The sequence below is a fragment of the Camelus ferus genome, chromosome 8, assembly GCF_009834535.1.
Source record: "Camelus ferus isolate YT-003-E chromosome 8, BCGSAC_Cfer_1.0, whole genome shotgun sequence".
In the NCBI taxonomy this organism is placed as follows: domain Eukaryota; kingdom Metazoa; phylum Chordata; class Mammalia; order Artiodactyla; family Camelidae; genus Camelus; species Camelus ferus.
The window spans coordinates 66,189,084-66,207,259 of NC_045703.1; the positions used below are offsets into that span (position 1 = coordinate 66,189,084).

General features: G+C 42.8%; 2 protein-coding genes across 2 annotated transcripts in view; one reads left to right on the forward strand and one right to left on the reverse strand.

The window, feature by feature from the left end:
* Window positions 1–3,926: 3,926 nt before the first annotated feature.
* LOC116665395 (proline-rich protein HaeIII subfamily 1-like) lies at window positions 3,927–5,086 on the reverse strand. Its single transcript, XM_032484887.1, has 3 exons — window positions 5,072–5,086; window positions 4,678–4,838; window positions 3,927–4,467 (listed from the first exon to the last, which is right to left on the reverse strand). Exons 1-3 carry the CDS (start codon window positions 5,084–5,086, stop codon window positions 3,927–3,929), a joined length of 717 nt encoding a protein of 238 aa, XP_032340778.1.
* TULP4 (TUB like protein 4) overlaps window positions 3,953–18,176 on the forward strand; it is a 209,456-nt gene continuing 195,232 nt past the window's right edge. The window contains exon 1 of the mRNA XM_032485260.1: window positions 3,953–4,099. The gene's annotated coding sequence lies outside the window, so the exon portion shown is untranslated. The remainder of the gene's footprint in view (window positions 4,100–18,176) is intronic.

An 18,176-nucleotide genomic window follows, 5' to 3' on the forward strand; every position in this document is an offset into this window, starting at 1 on the left:
CAGCTACTCAGACAGGGTCTGGTCAGAATTCAGGGCTGTATGGATTGGGAGGGAGAGAATGAAGCGTCAACCGCAGGTACAGTACCTCAGCCTGCTCACCTCCTCTCTTGGAGGCTGGGAAGGAGGTGATGATAAAAATTCTTTTTTTAAAGCCATTTTCTCCTGTTTCCCATCTTTTTCCTTTCCAGAGTGAGCTGAGCAGTACTGTTGGTCCTGGACATCAGGTCAGGCGTGACCTTTGCTCCGGGGCCCTCCGCAGGATGCGGAGAGGAAGTGGCCAGGCAGAGGCTCCAGGCTGTTTGGCTCAGAGAGGAGGATCTGGCAGGGGCGCCTGCAGTGTCCAGCCCAGCTGGCCAGAGTGAAAGGAGAGGCGTGGGCAGGCTCAGGGCTACCTGACCTGGCTGCTACTTCTCTCGTGGACCACCCTACTAGAAGGCTCCTCCGGCCCCCATAAACCCACACACACTGGGTCTTGATCTTGAAGATCAAAGAAGCTAGCTTGGTCCAAAGAAGCTAGCTCCTCAATACATGATGAAAAAAGGAATAGTCCTCCCACGTGAGCATATTCACCAGCATGGTCTTTGTTTCTTTTCGGGTTAAACACTCCTGTTTTCCTCAACAGCTACTTATAAAACTATAACATTGTAATACAGCTTCTAGAGCCTTTATCACCCCGGCCACCCTTCATAGGTGATGCTGCAGCTTATCAATGTGCTTCTCTAAACGTGACACATAGGATCCAGAACTAAGGGAAACAGTCTGGACGGGGCTGGTTACACAGAATACCACGTACCACGGGAATAGCCTCCCTTCTTCTAAATGCTGTATTTCCGTAGTGAAGCCTAAGCTGGCACTGGCATCTTTGGCTCTGAGGATGTACTGAACAATAAAAAGCTTTCATCTTACTCTCCCAGAGCACCAGCTCCTTTGCCGTGAACATTTTCTGTCTCCCTCTATCCAGGATCCAGTTTCCCATTCCTTGTGCTGAATGTCTTGGTGGCTGAAGATCTGGAGTCAGCAGAAACTTTAGGCTCTGAATTACGTTGTGGCCAGGAGAGAGAGGAGATGTGACTAGGCACGCTGGGTGATAGGGAGGCAGGAGAGGTACCGAGAGAAGAGCTTCTGGGTCTTCAGTTTCTGGATGTCTAAGAGTGATGTGATGGGGAGGGAGGGGTGTAGAAAAGTGAGAGAGAAGAGCACAGAGGCCAACCAAGGCACCCAGCTGTGATTTCTGATCCTTGTGTCTTCAGGCCCTGCCTTGAAGTAGCACAGTGCTGCTGGCCCCACCTCCTTCATGGGTGCACAGCCCAATACTGATGGTGTGAAGTATTGATGTCACCACATAGTTGTTATAGTGGTACCAAGATGCCTATCAGATTCAGTTTGAGCTCTGAGCTCATTGTGTGACCCAAGGCAGGTATAAAGATAGTATAACTTTCAAAGAAAGGTCACCTATCTGTCAGAACTTTGGGGAACTTGGTCCAGGTAGTAAAAAGTTTGTCTCAAACTTAAACCTAGAGCTAAAGGACAGCCAGTTAATAGAGCCACAATCATGAATGTCACATGAGAGAGACTCTCTTCTAGTAATTATCATTCAATAATAACTGAGGATTGCTTTCATTTCTTCAAATGTGTTGCCAAATTTTCTAATATTTAGAAGTATTTTAAACACACCAAAATGAGAATTGTTGGACCAGTGAGATTTCGAAGGCCAGTAGTAGAGTCCCTATTGCCAAATACCCCCTCGACGGTCCCCCAGTTGCTTCAGATTTCTAAATAATAGGCAATCATCTTTATCTCATAATTAGACTTTTTTAAAGCTTAAAATGCCAATTCATAACTGACTTGATTTCTGTAAGTGAGCCTTCAAGTTACACTGTCTTAAGGAAAATATTTTCATCCTGAAAAGGCAGAGAGAGGGAACAGATCCCTAAAGGTGTGGGATCCCTATCACTTGCTGTAAGAGGTAGAAGCAGGACTTCAGTGAAGATGCTGGCTTGGAAGACCATTCACAGCACCACCAACACTGTGGGAAAGCACAGAGGTGGAAGACAAACTCGAGAGCCTTTGCGGTTCTGCTGAGGTTTGGTTGTATGTGTGCCCAACAGCGTTCGAGAAAAAAAGAGAATTTGTGCATGGGAGCCATGAGGAAAACTATGGTATTAGCAGAAGAGTGGTTTCAGGGTTAGTAGTTTTTCATTTTGCAGAAGAAAAACACCTATGTTGATCAGTCTCGATGGTATTTGTTAAATCATTTTTATGCTTTTATAGCCATTGCATTTGTTAGGTCAAGCAAGTTCTTCACCTGCATACTTGCATCTTTCATCCTTTTATGAACTCTTTGTTTTTCTTTTACTAACTCTTTAAGGTCTAACAGCTCAGGGTCAGATTTTTCAAAATTTGCTCCAGATCCCGATTGCTGATCCCAGTTATTATGTGTGTGTGTGTGAGAAAGAGAGACTTTAAAAAAATGTTATGTATATATTTTAAAGTAATTCTGTTTAGAGGTTGTACATTTTGAAGGCAAGGGCCATACTGTATACTTCCTTTGGTTCTTCACAGTCTTTAGCAAAATATTGAGCCCTTAGTTGAAGCATAATACTCATTACATTGAACTGAGTGTGGATTACCATTGAGGTTTAAGGCACTCTAATACTTAAATGTAGTTGTACTTCTGAAAATTTTCAAAATTAATTTTAGGGATGTTATTAAATATTGTTATCAAATAAGGCTCATATTAATATTTCTATCAAACACATTATACTTATGTGCATATGTGCAAGGGACAAATATCATCGTTTAAAAATTAACTTTTTAAAAATTAAAAAATCTAGGCAGCACTTGCCAACATTTGTGAAATCGTAGGCATGGCATTTCAGAATTTAGACTCTAGTCCAACTCTTTTATTTTTTTCCCAACAACTAGAAATGCACAGAAGCAGGAATTATATATGAAGCTGAAGCTGATTTGAAAAATTTGGCAAACAGGCAAAATGGAAAAAAGTGTGGGACGCTTGCAAAGAGTGGCTGCTTTACTTTATATAGGGCACGTTATGCCTCAAATCAAGGAAAGAAAGGATGCTGCTCTTGCCTACTTTAAAAAAACTACACATCTATGAACAGTGTCACAGAATCAGCAATGCTATTTCTGTGTACATGATGGAAAATGAAGGACGGATGAAGTTTCCGCTCCTAGCAGGACATCAATTTAATAGGTGGAAAAAGGCTGTGAATGCTTTTCTCTCCCGCGTGAGTTAAAATGACGCTCTCCGGTCTTTCCCCATTAGACCAACTGAAAAAGAGATACTATATCTGAGATCATACCATCAAAGACACTTCCATGACTGTCCTCATGGAGAGAAACGGTGGTTCATAGCACAAGCAAACATGTGCTTTCTTGTGGCTTTCAACTTAGCACACTATTGTGATTTCCACTTCCGGCTCAAATTAAGTTTGGACCGCATACAAATCGTTACATTACCGGGTGGGGAGGATTCCTCAAGGGAGCGGGGTTCAAACTGGACTAGTTACTAATTGTTTTCATTGTTGTCCACTGTGTATCTGCCCCGAGGCACGAGGACTGCCGGGTGTGCGTCTGGGCACACGTGTGTGAGAGTGCGTGAGCGCTTCTGTGAGTGTGTGCGCGTGCGAGTGTGTTCGTGGGTGCGAGTGTGCGGTGAGTGTGTGCTCGTGAGTGTGCAGGGACTGGAGGGTCTGCTGAGTTGGGGGTTGCGCGCGTGGAAGCAGGCAGGTGGCGAGCTGGGCAGCAACTCCGGCCGGGGCCGAGCGCGAGCTGAGGGCGGCGGGGCCGCGACTCCAGCCCAGAGCCGGTGGGCGTCAACGGCCGGGGCGCGGGTCCCCGGGGGCGCGAGGGCGCGAGGCCGGCCGGGGAGGCGCCTGCCAGCCGCGCCGGGTCACGTGGCGCGGTCACGTGGCGCGGAGCCGGGCCCAGCGGCGGCGGCGGCGGCGGCTGAGGGAGGCGGAGACTCGGCCGAGACGCGGGGGGAGGCGGCGGCGGCGGCGGGGGCTGCTGGAGGCGGAGGCGGAGAGGCGCGGAGAGGCGCGGAGGAGCGCGGGGCCGCCGCCACCGGCGCCCGGAGGTGAGACGGGCGCTGGGCCGTTGTCACCGCCGCCCTGGCCAGGGCGCTGCCGTCCTCCCGCGGGAGGAGGCGGCGGGCCCAAACGCCGCCCGGAGCGCCCCCCGGAGCCGGGCCGGGAGCCTGTCCCTCGGGGCGGGCGCTCGGCCCCCAGCCCCGGCCGGGCCCCTCTGCGGGGCGCTGGCGGGGACGCGTCGGGCGGCCCCGGCCCGGGACGGGGGGCGTGCGCCGCGGGCCAGGCGGGAGGGCCGGTGCTCGGGCGGGGGGCGGCGGGCGGGCCGCCTGGGTGGGCTCTCCCAAGGGCGCGGTGGGAAGACGGTGGCCGACACCCGGGCTCCGGGCGGCGCTTGCTGCCGTTCAGCTGCTTTAGCCTTTTGTTTCAATGTCTAAGAAAATGGGGCGAAAGAGGAGCTCGGTGTGCGTGTGTGTGTAGATCAGGAGGCGTTTGGCTTGGAGCCATTTTTTCCCCTTAATTGTGGAGACAGAAAATCCCTTAAAACGGTTTCCCCAGAGAGACTGTGCTCCTCCTCTTCCTCCCCGGCGTCTGGACGGAGTGGATTTCCCTCCCGGCCTCTGCCCACCTTCTCGTCCTCCAGTCTGTCCCCCGCCCTCCTTCCCTTTCCTGCTGCCCCACCTCCGTGAAGCCCCCGAGCGAGCGGGGTGTCTGCAAAGCGGCCCGGTCACCTGTCGTGGCAGCTGCATGGAAATGCTGGCGCTTCTGCTGTCTGGTCTGAGCTGTTTCCTTGGGCAAATCACGGAGATTCCGCTCAGATTACCAGCCCTTCCTATTTTCTCTGAGCTTAAAAACAAAAGTGCATGATGCTGGTTCTAAAGTTTGACCTGCTCGGGCAATTAGTAGGGAGAGGGTCTACTTTTTCCTGTCACACCACTTCAAGGTTGGAAGGGTGAGGGCCATCTGGCTTTGTGGGAGGAAATGAGGGTGACACAGTCCAATCGGGGATGGATGTGACTTACCTGCTGAATTGCCATGGTGATCGAAAAGTCTTCTAACACTTTTCTGCTTGTGGACAGTCAGCTCCCCTTACAGGGAGCTGTCCCCTGGATTTCTCTGTTTGGGGGCTCTCCTCCTCTTTGTATTTTGCAGTGGTTCAGCAGCACCTTAAGGATACCCAGTAGGCAGGTTCTTAAAAAAGCACAGAGAACATCGTTTGTAAGGTTTTGAAGAATGTAAAAATTCATTTGGGGGTCCCTTTCTTTGTGCCTTTCCGTCTGTGTCCCAGGTTTCCATTTCTTGGAGTTTAGTTCTTGCAGGCAAGGCCACTAGGAATGGTGCTGTGGTCCCCAGGCCCCGCAGCAGCCGTGGCTGGGGTTTGGGCTTGTGATGGATGTGAAGTGACAGGGCATCTCGCACATAGCCACGCTGCAATCCAGAGACAGCCACCAAGAGTCCAGGTGGTCTGGTGGGGCAGTTTGGAAGCTCATCTCAAACTGCACAGTGATAGCTGCACTCAGTCTGGGAGGACCTCAGGCACCTTCCTTTATTTCTGGATAGTTTACTTTTGTGGAAATGAGTATATGAATAAATTGTGAATAGCTAAATCTAGTGTTTAGCTCCTCAATTTAAAGCATAATAATTTGTATGAGAGTTGTTAGAGGATGTGAATTTCCTTTGAGAATTTTAAGTGCTCTATTTTAGGAAGGGCTGTGAAAGTAGCAGTGTTGATTGGGGAGGTGGTGTTGACCTCTAGACTTAGAGGTATGTAGTACTGAGTTAGAGGGATCATATAGGGGAGATTTTTTTTTTTTAATAACACGGTGGAACTTTCTTTCTTTTATCGAGCATTTTATTTTATTTGGGTTTTTTTTTTTCCGTTTCTTTTTGGTGTGTCTGTGGGGAGGTAATTAAGTTTATTTATTTTTAGAGGCGGTACTGGGAATTGAACTGAGGACCCTGTGCGTGCTAAGCATGCACTCTACCTCTTGAGCTATACCCTCTCCCCCACAGTGGAGCTTTCTGACGTGGGAGAAGAGTAGAAAGCCAGGATTACTTACTGTGCCTGAGAAATAGTAACGTACTTACTACTGTATATTTTAAAACTGACTTGTTCATTTAGAAAAGATGTGCGTATCATATTGAACTTTCTAGTTTTCATATGGAGCTATGAGAATGGCAGGTTGATTATTCATACTTTTTCCCACCAAAACTCTGAATGGTAAAACATTTTTTTTTAACCCATAAAAGGATACGTGGTACATGAAACCTATTTTACATTGAACCACCACACGTTGCTGCAGAGATCCCCAGTAATGAAAGAACAATAAAGAGACAGCAGCCTTCCTTCAGGCTGTGTTTCAGCCCTCTTGCTGGAGAGTGTGGAGGACAGAATGTAAGCCCAGGTTGTCTTTGGTCTTACTGCAGATTCACTGAGTATCTCAATTTCAGAAATGTTTGTTGAGTGCCTTCTATGCGCAGGGCTCAGTGAGGACATTGTTCTTCATCTGTTTCACTGCATTTACAGTATCAATTACAGTCTCTTTCCTGTTCTTTTTTGTGGGTGGAGAAAGATTGAAGATAGATTAAGTGGACCAACTATGCATGTGATTCATCAGATGCATTAAAAAACTGAGTAAAACTTTTGCTATGAAATGCTTTGATTTCGTTATTGCGTTGGTTCCTGTTCAGCACTCTATGAAGTGTTTTCAGTATTACCAAAAGGCTTCCCCAAATTGTACATTTGCCCTTAGACTGCTGAGATTGCAGGGAATATGTGAGTGAAATTTCAAATTTCTTTTAATTTGTCTGGGATGTTAATTTAGTTGAGTAAATTTTAACATATTAAACATACTAAGTTTTTTATGATAAAATATACATAACAAAATGTACCGTATTAACCATTTTAAACTGTATAGTTCAGTGACGTTAAGTACATTCACATTGTTATGCAACTGTCACCACTGTCCATCTCCACAACTTTTTCATCTTCCTAAACTGAAACTTTGCATTTTATTTTATTAAACAGGAGCTTCTTATCCGCCCCCCCAATCTCTATGAGTTTAACTACTTTAGGTCCCTCATATAAGTGGAATCATATAGTATTTGTCCTATTTTGACTAGTTTATTTCACTTAGCGTAATGTTTTCAACGTTCATCCATATTGTAGCATGTATCAGAATTTTCTTTTTAAGGCTGAATAATATTCCATGTATGTACATACTACGTTTTGTTTATAAACCTTCTAAATTTTTACATACTAGTAGTGTTACCAGCTGAGGTAACTTCATGATGATCAAGTTCTGTCACTGGAAATCATAGATACCTTTATTTAATTAAAGTAGAAAATCAAATTAGTTATTATTTAATGCATAGTACCTTTTAAAAATATAGGACCCATGGGGGATAAAACTAATATGTATGTTATATCCTTAACTGTGTCCTGTAATTTCCTTTTCACATGGATGGTACATCTTTCTGAAATTTGCAGCTGATGATGTTTTTGTTCCCCAGCTAATGTTACAGTGGTGGTGTATTTTGCTCTATGAAAGAGCATACAGGGCTCACCCTGATAGAGGAATGTTTGATTATTTCCCTTTATTTTCTACTTTCCAAAACATGAGTTGGCTAGTCAGCATTCTCTAGTGGTGATGGAGAAGGGGTCTTTTCTTTCCTTTTTTTCTTTTGAGTATCTTTATGAACTCCTCTATTTTAGCATATATGATGTGTTTTAGTCCATTTCAATATTGCCCTTTTGTTGCTTAAGTTGTTCTATCTCACACAGATAGAAGGTTGGCTCCAAGTCCTTATATGACATGCCTCTAGTTATCTATAGTAGCTTCCTCCCTTTCTGGTGTGACAAGATGTTCCGGGATCATCCTGTACCCTTCCTGTTCCAGGTTTGGAATCAGGGCAGATCATTTTTAAAAGGAAAAAAAAAGGAAAAATAAATGACCGATAAACAAAAACAAAATACTCAGTTTTACTAGTAATTAAACAAATGAAGTTAAAAGCAAAAATAAGATAACCATTTGCTATGAACTGAATGTTTCTCCCCCAAATTCTTATGTTGAAGCCCCAACCCCCAATGTGATGGGGTTTGGAGATCAAGTCTGTAGGAGGTAATTAGGGTTAGGGTGCAGCCCTCATGAAGGGATTGGTACCCTTATAAGAAGAGGCACCAGAGAACTTACCCACTTTCTTCTGCAGCACCCCATCCCCTGCCATGCACAAGGAAGAGGTCATGTGAGCACACAGTCAGATGGCAGCCCCTTATAAGTGAAGAGGAGAGGTCTCAAATGAAACCTACCTTGTTGGCATCTTAATCTTGGAGTTCTCAGCCTCCAGCACTGTGAGAAATAAATTCTTTTGTTTAAGTCACCACAGTTCATGATATTTTTATTGTGGCAGCCTGAGCCAAGACAATGGTGTCAGCCAACTAAGACACCATGTTTCAATTATTATATTGGCAATATAATTTAGACTCATTTCAGACCTTACTGGATGTGAAATACTTTGGTAAAGTTTAATATAAAGTATCATATTATTATGTTTACTTCTGGTATTCCTTCTCTTGGTAGTCTTAATATTTGGACATTTCCCAGTTTGGAATAGGAATAAGGATGGTGGTAATTCCAATGCTGGTGAGGATGAAGGGGAATGTGTACTCTTGGTCTTTGTAGAGGTATGAATTGGTGCACTTATTCTAAATAGCTACTATTAGTATCAAATGTAAAATTTGTGTAGCCTTTAACCCAGCATGTCCACATTTAGGAATTTATCCTAAAGAAATAATAGGAAAAATTAGCAAAAATACGTGTACATAGAAAAGAACTAGTTCCTGCATGCAATTGTAAAGTAAATAACCTTAAGTAAGAAATTGGTTAAATAGATTATGGTACCTTCATTGCATGCGGCCACTGAAAATAATGACATGGATCTATATTAAACCACCTGTATAGATGCCCATTATACATTACTGAGTGAAAAAGAGAGATTTCGGAACTGTAGGCATAGCACTTAACATAAGCATAGAAAACGCTGAACACCTAGGCTTTGGAGGCCAAGAATCAGACCTTTGAGTATCTGGGCTTCAGGAACCACCTATCGGGTAGTCTGTTTCGGTGGTCTCAGAGAGCACGAACTGATTTCATTCTCATGTCATTAGATTCGGTTTTCCTGGAGAGAGAAGATGACTGGCCTCGTTAGGTAATTTGTCCACCCTTTGGTTGTGTGTGTGTGTGGTGTGTGTGTGTAGGATTGCCCTCATATGGAATGGAGGAATCACGAGGTGAATTGGGGTGCTTTTAGCTAAAGAAAGGGAAGTCATTCCATGAAGACAAAGAGATAGTTGCCTGCTATACATTCAGTTAAAATTAAATAAATTTTTTGCTCAAAAACATTGAATTAACTACTGCACCTCTAATAAATTACTGAAAACTCTGATAACTGATAAACTTGGGTTTTCTTTTCCCTTTAACTTCTGTTTTTGGCATGTTAGCACCTACACCAGTGAATCAACTTTATTTGATTTCTTACTTTCATAGAAAATGATGGGACAAAACTAAAATTTTGGGTTATTCATGGATTTAAAAATTAAGCTATTTTCCCTTTAAATGTGGTTAATTCAGAATCAAATATATTTCTCTGATGTGAGTGAGTAGAAATAGAAGTCTTTGTACTTATGTCAAGGATACCCTCCTTTGAGAGAAAGTATTTTAAGAATAGAATTAAAAAGTAGTGTTTATGGAAAGCCTCCAATAGTAATGGTGTCGTAGGTTGTAGAATGTAGAAGTGATTCCATAGGTATGCAGAGGTACAGGCTTGTTTGAACATCTTTCTCCCTGTTATTATTTTTAATCAAAAGCACAATTAGAGTCAAAATGGATGTGAAAGAGCTTTGAGAAAGGTAACACACATTACAATTTAAAATGGATGCTCATTTCTCAACTTTTTAAAGATTAAAGACTCAATTTAGACCTTAATGAATGTGAAGGATTTGGAAATGCATAGTGTAAGGTATTATGTTGTTATGATTACTTCTGCTATTCTTCTTTTTTGGGGTAGTCTTAATACTTGGACTTTTTCTCCTAGTTTGGAATGGGCAGGGTAGAGCCGTGGAGTTACAATTTTTGTTGTATCTGATCTGTTTGTGTCTGGTTAAGGCTAAAAAGGCCTTTTTAATGAATAATTTTTATGACAGAGTCTCAACCTTTACTTTTAAGTCTTAGCTGTTGATCCAACTAGTTACTGGTTAGGACACTAGGTTCTAAAGTCTCTTTGTATCTGCTTTCTAAGACTGTTGCTCAGTGTTTTCAAATTCCACTTAGATATAGACATGCCACTGGGTTCAGAATTTTTTCATCCAAACGACTTTTTCTTTGACCAGTTTCTTGCAAACAACAAAAGGAAGATTAGTTTAAACTTCTGAGGCAGTTACATCTGGTGTGTGTGTGTATGTGTAAGTAATTTTCAGGCAAGGGAAATTGTCTTTGTGTAGAACATATTTGTCCCCCTGCATAGCTTTCCTTCATCCTTGGCTGTTAGGAGTATATGGTACCATCCTGGGGAAACACATGGCATTGTTAATGACCGCTGTGATAAAATAGTGTCAGAGGTCCTCCATGAGAACAGGCTGGTTAGTACTGGGGCAGTTTTAACATTTAATACAAAAGTTGATCAGTAGTGATGTGCCATGTGCTGAGAATATACAGGATTATCTTCACACATAATCAGTTTCTCAAGCTTCAGACAACCCTCTTAGCCATAAGACCAGATGGGCAAATTCAGCTCCAGTGGTTAGAATATCAAAAGGTGCATCATAAGAAGTTAGGCTTATGCTGTGTATGAAAACGCTGGACAGCCGAAGCTGACATTTCAGGTGGCCATGGTTACTGTACAGAATTGTTAAATCATCAGAAAGTTATGTGTTAGCATCTGTCATGCTAGAGAAGGATGCCTTCAGAAAGTTGTATCTGGATTTAACTGTTCTGAGAGGGAGAAGTTTGAGGAGGTTGGATCATGGGAACAACCAGGTGGATGGCTGGTTAAACTCAGGTCACGTTTTCCAGCGCCTGCATGAGTTTGAACCCTTTTCGTTTTTGTGCTTTTTGTGCTTGCTGTCTTTTTACATTAAATGAGAAACCCGGTCTGTGTTTCCTCATAGGAAGTTAACTTTTCAGAATTTTCTGATACCTGAATGATGAAATAAATTCTTTATTATTTGAAATGCTTGGAATAAAACATAGAACTCTTAGTAAGACACAGAAAGCTCGCAGTCTGCTTGTTCCAGTAGTAATAACTTTTAATACCGTGACAGAGTGAGACTGAAAGTGGCACTCACACTGTTTTGCCTTTTTACCCAGCTTTGATTCTAAGGGACTCGGGAATAAACTAAGCAGTGTGGGATTGGGGTGCTGCCCAGAATCTATCCATTATAGCTTACTAGAGCAGCAGTTCTCAACCTTTTTGGATTTATGGCATCCTGTTTGTGTTTGATTTTGCATCTCCCTCCTCCTGACCATTCTTACGGCTGTGAGAGCCAGGTGTCTGTTATCAGTGGAGAGCAAAGTGCTGATATATGAAGTCCACAAATTATCACCATAATTCAGTTTTATCTAATTTTGTCAACCTTTAATTTTAACTAATCACTACCAAGCTTTTCTGGACCATTAACAGGCTGCATGATTACATTGCTGCATAGAATAGATTTATTTATGTTTTTGATCAATTAAATTAATGTTATTTTGAAAATTTTTGTGACACAGTACAGTGAATAGGATTTGTATCTTATGTGTATTTATGAGCAAGAAATGTGATAGAAAAACATTAAGTGCCATCAGAGGTCCCTCCTAGGCTAAAAATACTTTTCTTTACAGAGGCATATATAGAAGTAATAATGTTTATAAGGTACTCTGAAATCAGCCTTGTGTGAATTTAATGTAATAAGTTTATTGTAAATAAGTAGGGCAGCCCCAAGATTGACCCACGGCTCATAAATGGTGTGTTGTCTTTAGTTCTCAGAGCCTTGGGATATCACGTTGTCTTCTTCCCTTCCTTGGTTTTCTGTGATTTGCAAGTGTCATTGATCTCCTTCGCTGATTAACGATCATGGAAATGGAATCTCCTTGGCGGTTCACCCGTGTTCAGATGGTGAAGTTTTTCTCTTATGCTTGATGCAGAAAAATGTGTAGATGCTTGGGTGTGGGTAATTGACCTGTTTCTCTGGTATATGCAAGACAGCCAAACTTTTTGTGGGAGTACTGTCATGTGAAAGATAACATTGATCACTGGAAGTCAATTTAAGCCAATTACTTCACTCTTAATTTCAGCTATCCTCAAACCTTTCACTAGATGGTTAATGACTAGCACAGTTGGTTCAGTTGAATATCCTTTGGTGCTAATGAGCAGTAAAGTGGACCCAAGGTGAGATATTTGAAGAAGGAGGTGTGCTGGGGAGTCTGGACTCATTCACAAATTAGATCATGAATGAGCTTTGAGAAGTTAAGACTCGATTTAATTCTTCTCTTCATTTTGTCTTTACCTGGCCTTAAGTACTGTCTTAAGTAGTTAATGTTATTTTGAGAAGTGAACTATCTTACAGCATAGGAAACTCCAGGTAAGCAGGGCAGCAGAAATCTGCCTGAGGTTTTTGGAAGAAGATAATCTACTGAGATGCAAACTTTTAGCTCCTGAATTTTCAGTCCCATGGTTTTAATCATGGTCACACTACTCTGTGAAAAATATTTTGTTTCTTGACCTCTAGGTATTGTTCTATGTATGGAACTTGAATGTTCTTTTTGCTTCTTAATTTTAATATGATAGCATGACCAATATTAATTCTTGATGTGATTCTAACTCTGATATAATATAAACTGTATGTTTTGATATGTATGTGCTTGAAGTATATTCTCTTCAGATTCTCTGGTCCTCTTCTAAATTTAAAAGCACAGAAATAACAACCAAAAAATTACTAAGATAGGTTAGTTCTAATATAAACTGCTGAATTAGTTGTAATTGTAATTTATTTTAAGAAGATGCTTTTTTTTGAATTTGAGAGTCTTTCTAGAAATCAGGTAAGTGGGGCTCCAGGTGGGAGGTGACTGCCCACCTGTGGAATGCTTTTCTGCTTCCTTTTTTTCTGATTGGCTGGTGCTAAAATTTGAGTCTGGTTTTTACCTGCAAGGTCTTTGACACTCTAGTCGTTTCTCAGGACTCCCACTTCTGGTTATGGTTTGACCCGTTTTCACTATGGTGGGCACCAAGTAGGTAAGCTTGACATGCTGGGCTCATAAAGAAGAAGAGTCCTGGATTCTAGAAGGAGATTTTGGCTAGGAGTAGCCCAGCAAATTAAACAGAAGTTAGCTCCTTGTGGAGAAGGCTGCACTGAAGCTCTGCTTTCTCTAGCAGAGCCCCCGGTGTGGGGGATCAGAGGCAGTGGCTGAAATGAGAAAAAAACATGTGGTTCAAGAAGACTGAATTCAGGTTTGGACCTACTGATTTGAAATGTATGAAAACAGTTGTAGCAGATGAAGCACTTAGGCATGTGGAAACTTTTTAAATTTCAAAACTATAAAAAATTTACTGTGTTATGTATATCAAACCCTTTTCTTGTGTGTATGGTATAAATATTTTCCCAGTTTGTGGGTTGCTGGTCAACTCCAGCTCTGTTCATGACGTATTTTGAAGTATAAGGTTTAAATTTTCTGAGTCAAGTCTATCAATCTTTTTTCCATAGTTTCTACTTTGATGGTTTGCTCAGAAAGTCTTTTCACATGAAGTGCTTTTTTTTCTTTTCTTTTTCTCTTTTTTTAAGCAGACAAGTGTTTTAAACTTTTTAAAATAAGCTTTTATCTTGGGATAATTTTGAATTTACAGAAAAGGTATGAAGATAACTTTGTACAGAGAGTTCCCATAGACCCTTCACCCAGCTTCCTCTAATGTTAACATTCTAGTAACTAGAACATTTGTCAAAACTTAAAAGCTAACATTGGTGCCTTGTTATTAACTAAACTCTAGACTTCCTTCTGATTGCACCAGTTTTTTCAGTAATTTCCTTTCCCAGGGCACTGCACTGCATTAAATGGGTTTGGTTTTGAAGAGAGAGGACCATGCGTGGCAGCGTGCCCTGTAGAGTACCCTGCTTGAAACCTCGCACTTGTGTGGAATGTGGCAGCTTTGTGGTTTACAGAATCCTTTTACACACGTGTAATTTAGATGGAAAATATTCTTGCGCATCGGTCTCATTAGGCACACCTGCCCCTAGGAAGCATGTGTCTCAGCAGTGGCACTGTTCCACGTACGTGTGACCACAAGGAGCTTGGGCACAGAAGTGCCTCCCACATTGTCCAGCTGCCAGTTGCTGCCTCTGTTTTTCCTGCGTTGTGATTACTTAAGATGTCCTTACTCTTGCAGTGTTGCCTCCTTCTTCTTTTGCCTGGACCGGAGTGGAAAATCATATGTTGTTGATTTTTAAGTCTTGGAGGGAAGGGCACCCTCACTGTGAGGAAGCGTTTTAAGTTCCTCGACTTCAGAGTAAGCACAGCATATGACTGCTTTCTCCCTCCAGAATCTTGGTGTTAGGCACGGGCAGTCTTCTAACTTGATTGCCCAAATGAAGCATGTTGTATCTAATAAGAGAAAATGTGGTTGGCGTAGATAAGTGCGTGTCCTACTCTTTGGGTGGGTTTGAGAATCTCTGTGGCACGTTCCCCATCTCCACCCCCACCTCCACTGTAAGCAGAGACAGATGAATGAAGAAAGAAGTGGGGAAGGCAGACAGGAGATTAGGTAGAACACAAGCCATTTTGAGTGTCTTCAAGGCCACATTGCCAATAAAAACAGCACCAGCAGGGAGGCCGAAGATGCCTCTGCATAGACTGTCTACGGGCGTCGCGACGCACATGTGTTCGTTGGGCTGAGCGTTCTCACAAGGAACCACTAGCTTTTACTTGTGCATTTAAATCAGTCTTCCCTCTCCTCACTGAAAACACTTACATTTTCTTAACCTTTTCTGACTTGTAAAGCACCACCATCCTGCCTTTCGGGAGAGCAGTGAGATTGTGATAGCTGTGCCTGCCCGAGGGTGCGGGAGCAGCGGACGAGCCAGGACCCTGGGTTTGGTGTTGGGCCGGCCCGCAAGGCAGCGTCTGTAGGGTTGTTGCACCCACCGCAGCTCTCAGAGTCGGTAGGTCATATGGGAAAGCCGCCCACCAGGTCACAAGGAAATCAATAGAAATACAATTTTAAAAGCAGATGCCCATTAGTAGATTATACGTGCTTCATTTTGGCCAAACAGGAGTCATCCTTTTTCTTTTTTTGGAGATGTCTTTCTCAGTGGCTTTTTCCACTGCAAGTTGCAGCTGTGATCATTACTTTTACAAAGCCTCTTTCCGCATCTGCCGTTTTATTAATGGTCTTCACAGCAACCTTGCACATTATGTCAAGCATATTTTTTTTTGTTTTATGAAAAAACTGAGGTCAAGGGTTTGTACATAGTCACATAACTGAGCAGAAGCTTTGGGATTTGAGTCCACACCTGCTGATTGAGAGTCCCGCATTCCTTCTCTTACCCCCTTGTTTGCGTTGTAGCCTCCCCTGCGGGCTGGGGCTGCCAGTTTTATAGATGCACCATAGGCAAGGCTAGTGGAGGTTTGTTCTTATACGGTGTTGACAACCAGAGCATATACCCCAGATTGGTAACCATCTGACCCTATTGAGTGCATATCTAACATCTAACATATCTAACATCCTTTCTTCCCTTCTTAATGGAATTCGGGCTTTGTTTAGGTATCTTCCCCTTCTCCATGTACTGTGGGAAGGTGATCCAAGCCCAGCACAGGCTAAGTCCTGATTTGTCTCTGCCAGTCATACTGGTGCCGCTCACCATCGTGACTGTTAGTAGTAAGCAGGTGACCTAGTTCTGGTCTGCCAAGAGGTTCTGGAAAACTTCTCAACCTTAAAATCACAATACTAGGAAAGAGAATCCTTTTCCTCAAGTATTGCCATGTTGGATGTGCTGTCTGGAACTGTTAACAGCTGCATTGCTACAGTCTGAACATGAAGCCCATGCAGGGAAGAGGACAGAGCCAGGAAAATAGCAGAAAAAACTCCTCAGAGCCTAGCACTCATCAAAGCCTTTGGACTTGTGGTGTGAAATAAATTTCCTTATTGTTTAAGGCGACCTGAGTTGAGATTATCTGTTACTTGCACCCAAAGACATGCTGATTCATTCATTCATTCATTCATTCATTCATTCCAGGAGGGAGCAGTACAGGGTATAAAGGTGGGATCTGAGGGTCAGAGATGGCACCCTGAGGGACTGCAAAGGCCTTAGTGAAAGAGGCTCTTTTTGTTCTGGGCCTTGTGTCTCATGTTTAAGGATTTTGGTCTTTATTGCAAGAGCAGGGCCATTGAAGTGTTCATTGCTGGACAGTGGCAGGAGCACAGTGAGCTGTAGTTAATTTAAGCTGCCCCTGCTAAAGAAAACTTTGGCTTTACATTCCAGAGAGTCACATTTGATCTGCTGAGCAGGCAAGGAGCAGTCAGTGGTTAAGGCCCTGGTGGTTAGCAGGCATGTCCACAGAGCACAAAGGAGCATCTCTGCTTGGAATCTGATGAAATAAAAAATCTATTTTTCCTTTTCTTCCTTCTTGACAGTATATAAATATGTGTGTGTGTGTGTGAACATATATACACACATACATATACTCATACATACACGCTCACAGAGGCAGCTTTCAGGTTTTCTGATTTAGGCATAATTTGTGAACAGTCATTTTCTTAGTGTTTGATCATTTAACTTAAAAACTGCAGCAAAGAAATCTGTGTTGGGGTTGTAAAGACAGGATAGAAGGCTTCAGTATAAATAAAGTTTTAAGGATGCTTTAATGTATCGGAAATTGAACTTTTAGCATCTCCAGAGGTTTTTCGCCAGGTTTGATGTAATAAGATCTGCTCTGATTCTCATACATATGGATGTATTAGAAAACTGGATTACATCCCAGTGTAATCAGGCGGGGAACCAGCCTGAACTGCAGAGTGGAGCTGCAACGAAAGCTGCAGTGTTCCTGTAATCATATTAGGATACGATGTGGTCCCTCCCTATGTTTATTAATTAGTGGAGTTGTAATGAGACTTCCCCCCCATGCTTTTAAGGATGACGATCAGTGGGCATCTGGGCGGGATTTTAGTTGTGTTTGGGAGCCTTCTGCGTGCAGGTGGGAGGGATCAGTGTTTCAGGTGGTGGCAGGTGAGTCTCCCGCCAAGTTGGCATAATGGGAACAGGACTCTTCTGGGCTGCCATCTGTTTGTGGCTGATAGGAAACCAGCAGTGAGTTCTGAGGAGTTTATGTTGAAATACTTAGGAATTAGTAATGTTAAGACCGTGCTGATCCGGTATTAGGAGGTGGGGGAAAATGGACTGTGTGGACTGAGCTTTCGTCACTACTAATTTTAGGAGATGACTGCCTGGGTTCAGCAGTCCCCACTCCCACCTCCTCAAAACCACAGCTCTTTTCTGCCCACTGAAACTTCCACTCAAGTCACGCAGTTCTGTACTGAGTTGCCTATGGCAAGGGGACATGTTATTTACAGGACTGTCACAGGTAACACCGTGCATGGTGTTTGTCATTGAGTGAGGGGGTTTAGTTTGTCTCTGTGACTCTTGATTCATAATTTTTTTTGTTGTTTTACATTGCGGTAAAATATACATAACAAAATTTATCATTGTAGCTGTTTATAAAGTGTGTAGTTCAGTAGCATTAAGTACATTGATGTGTGACTATCATGATGGGTCATATTTTAACCAGGTACTTTGGCATACTTAATAGTGGTTGCTTCTTATCTCTTTACCATATATATATATATATATATATATATATAAATAAAATGAGCATGCTCTGTCTAACTGATGTCCTTTTGCTTTTTAAGCTGGGATTTACTTCCCTTTTGTACGGGAGTTGACTCGGTGGAGGTGCTGCGCCCCTCCTTCTCTGGGTCTGGTTTGTTGTTCTTGCACCTGGGAAGCTCTGCTCTCCAGGCACCATGCTTTTTGATGGTATCCTGAAAACTGTTCTGCCTTTCCTGTATTATACTTTAAAGCAAGGATGTGGAATAGAAAATAGCTCA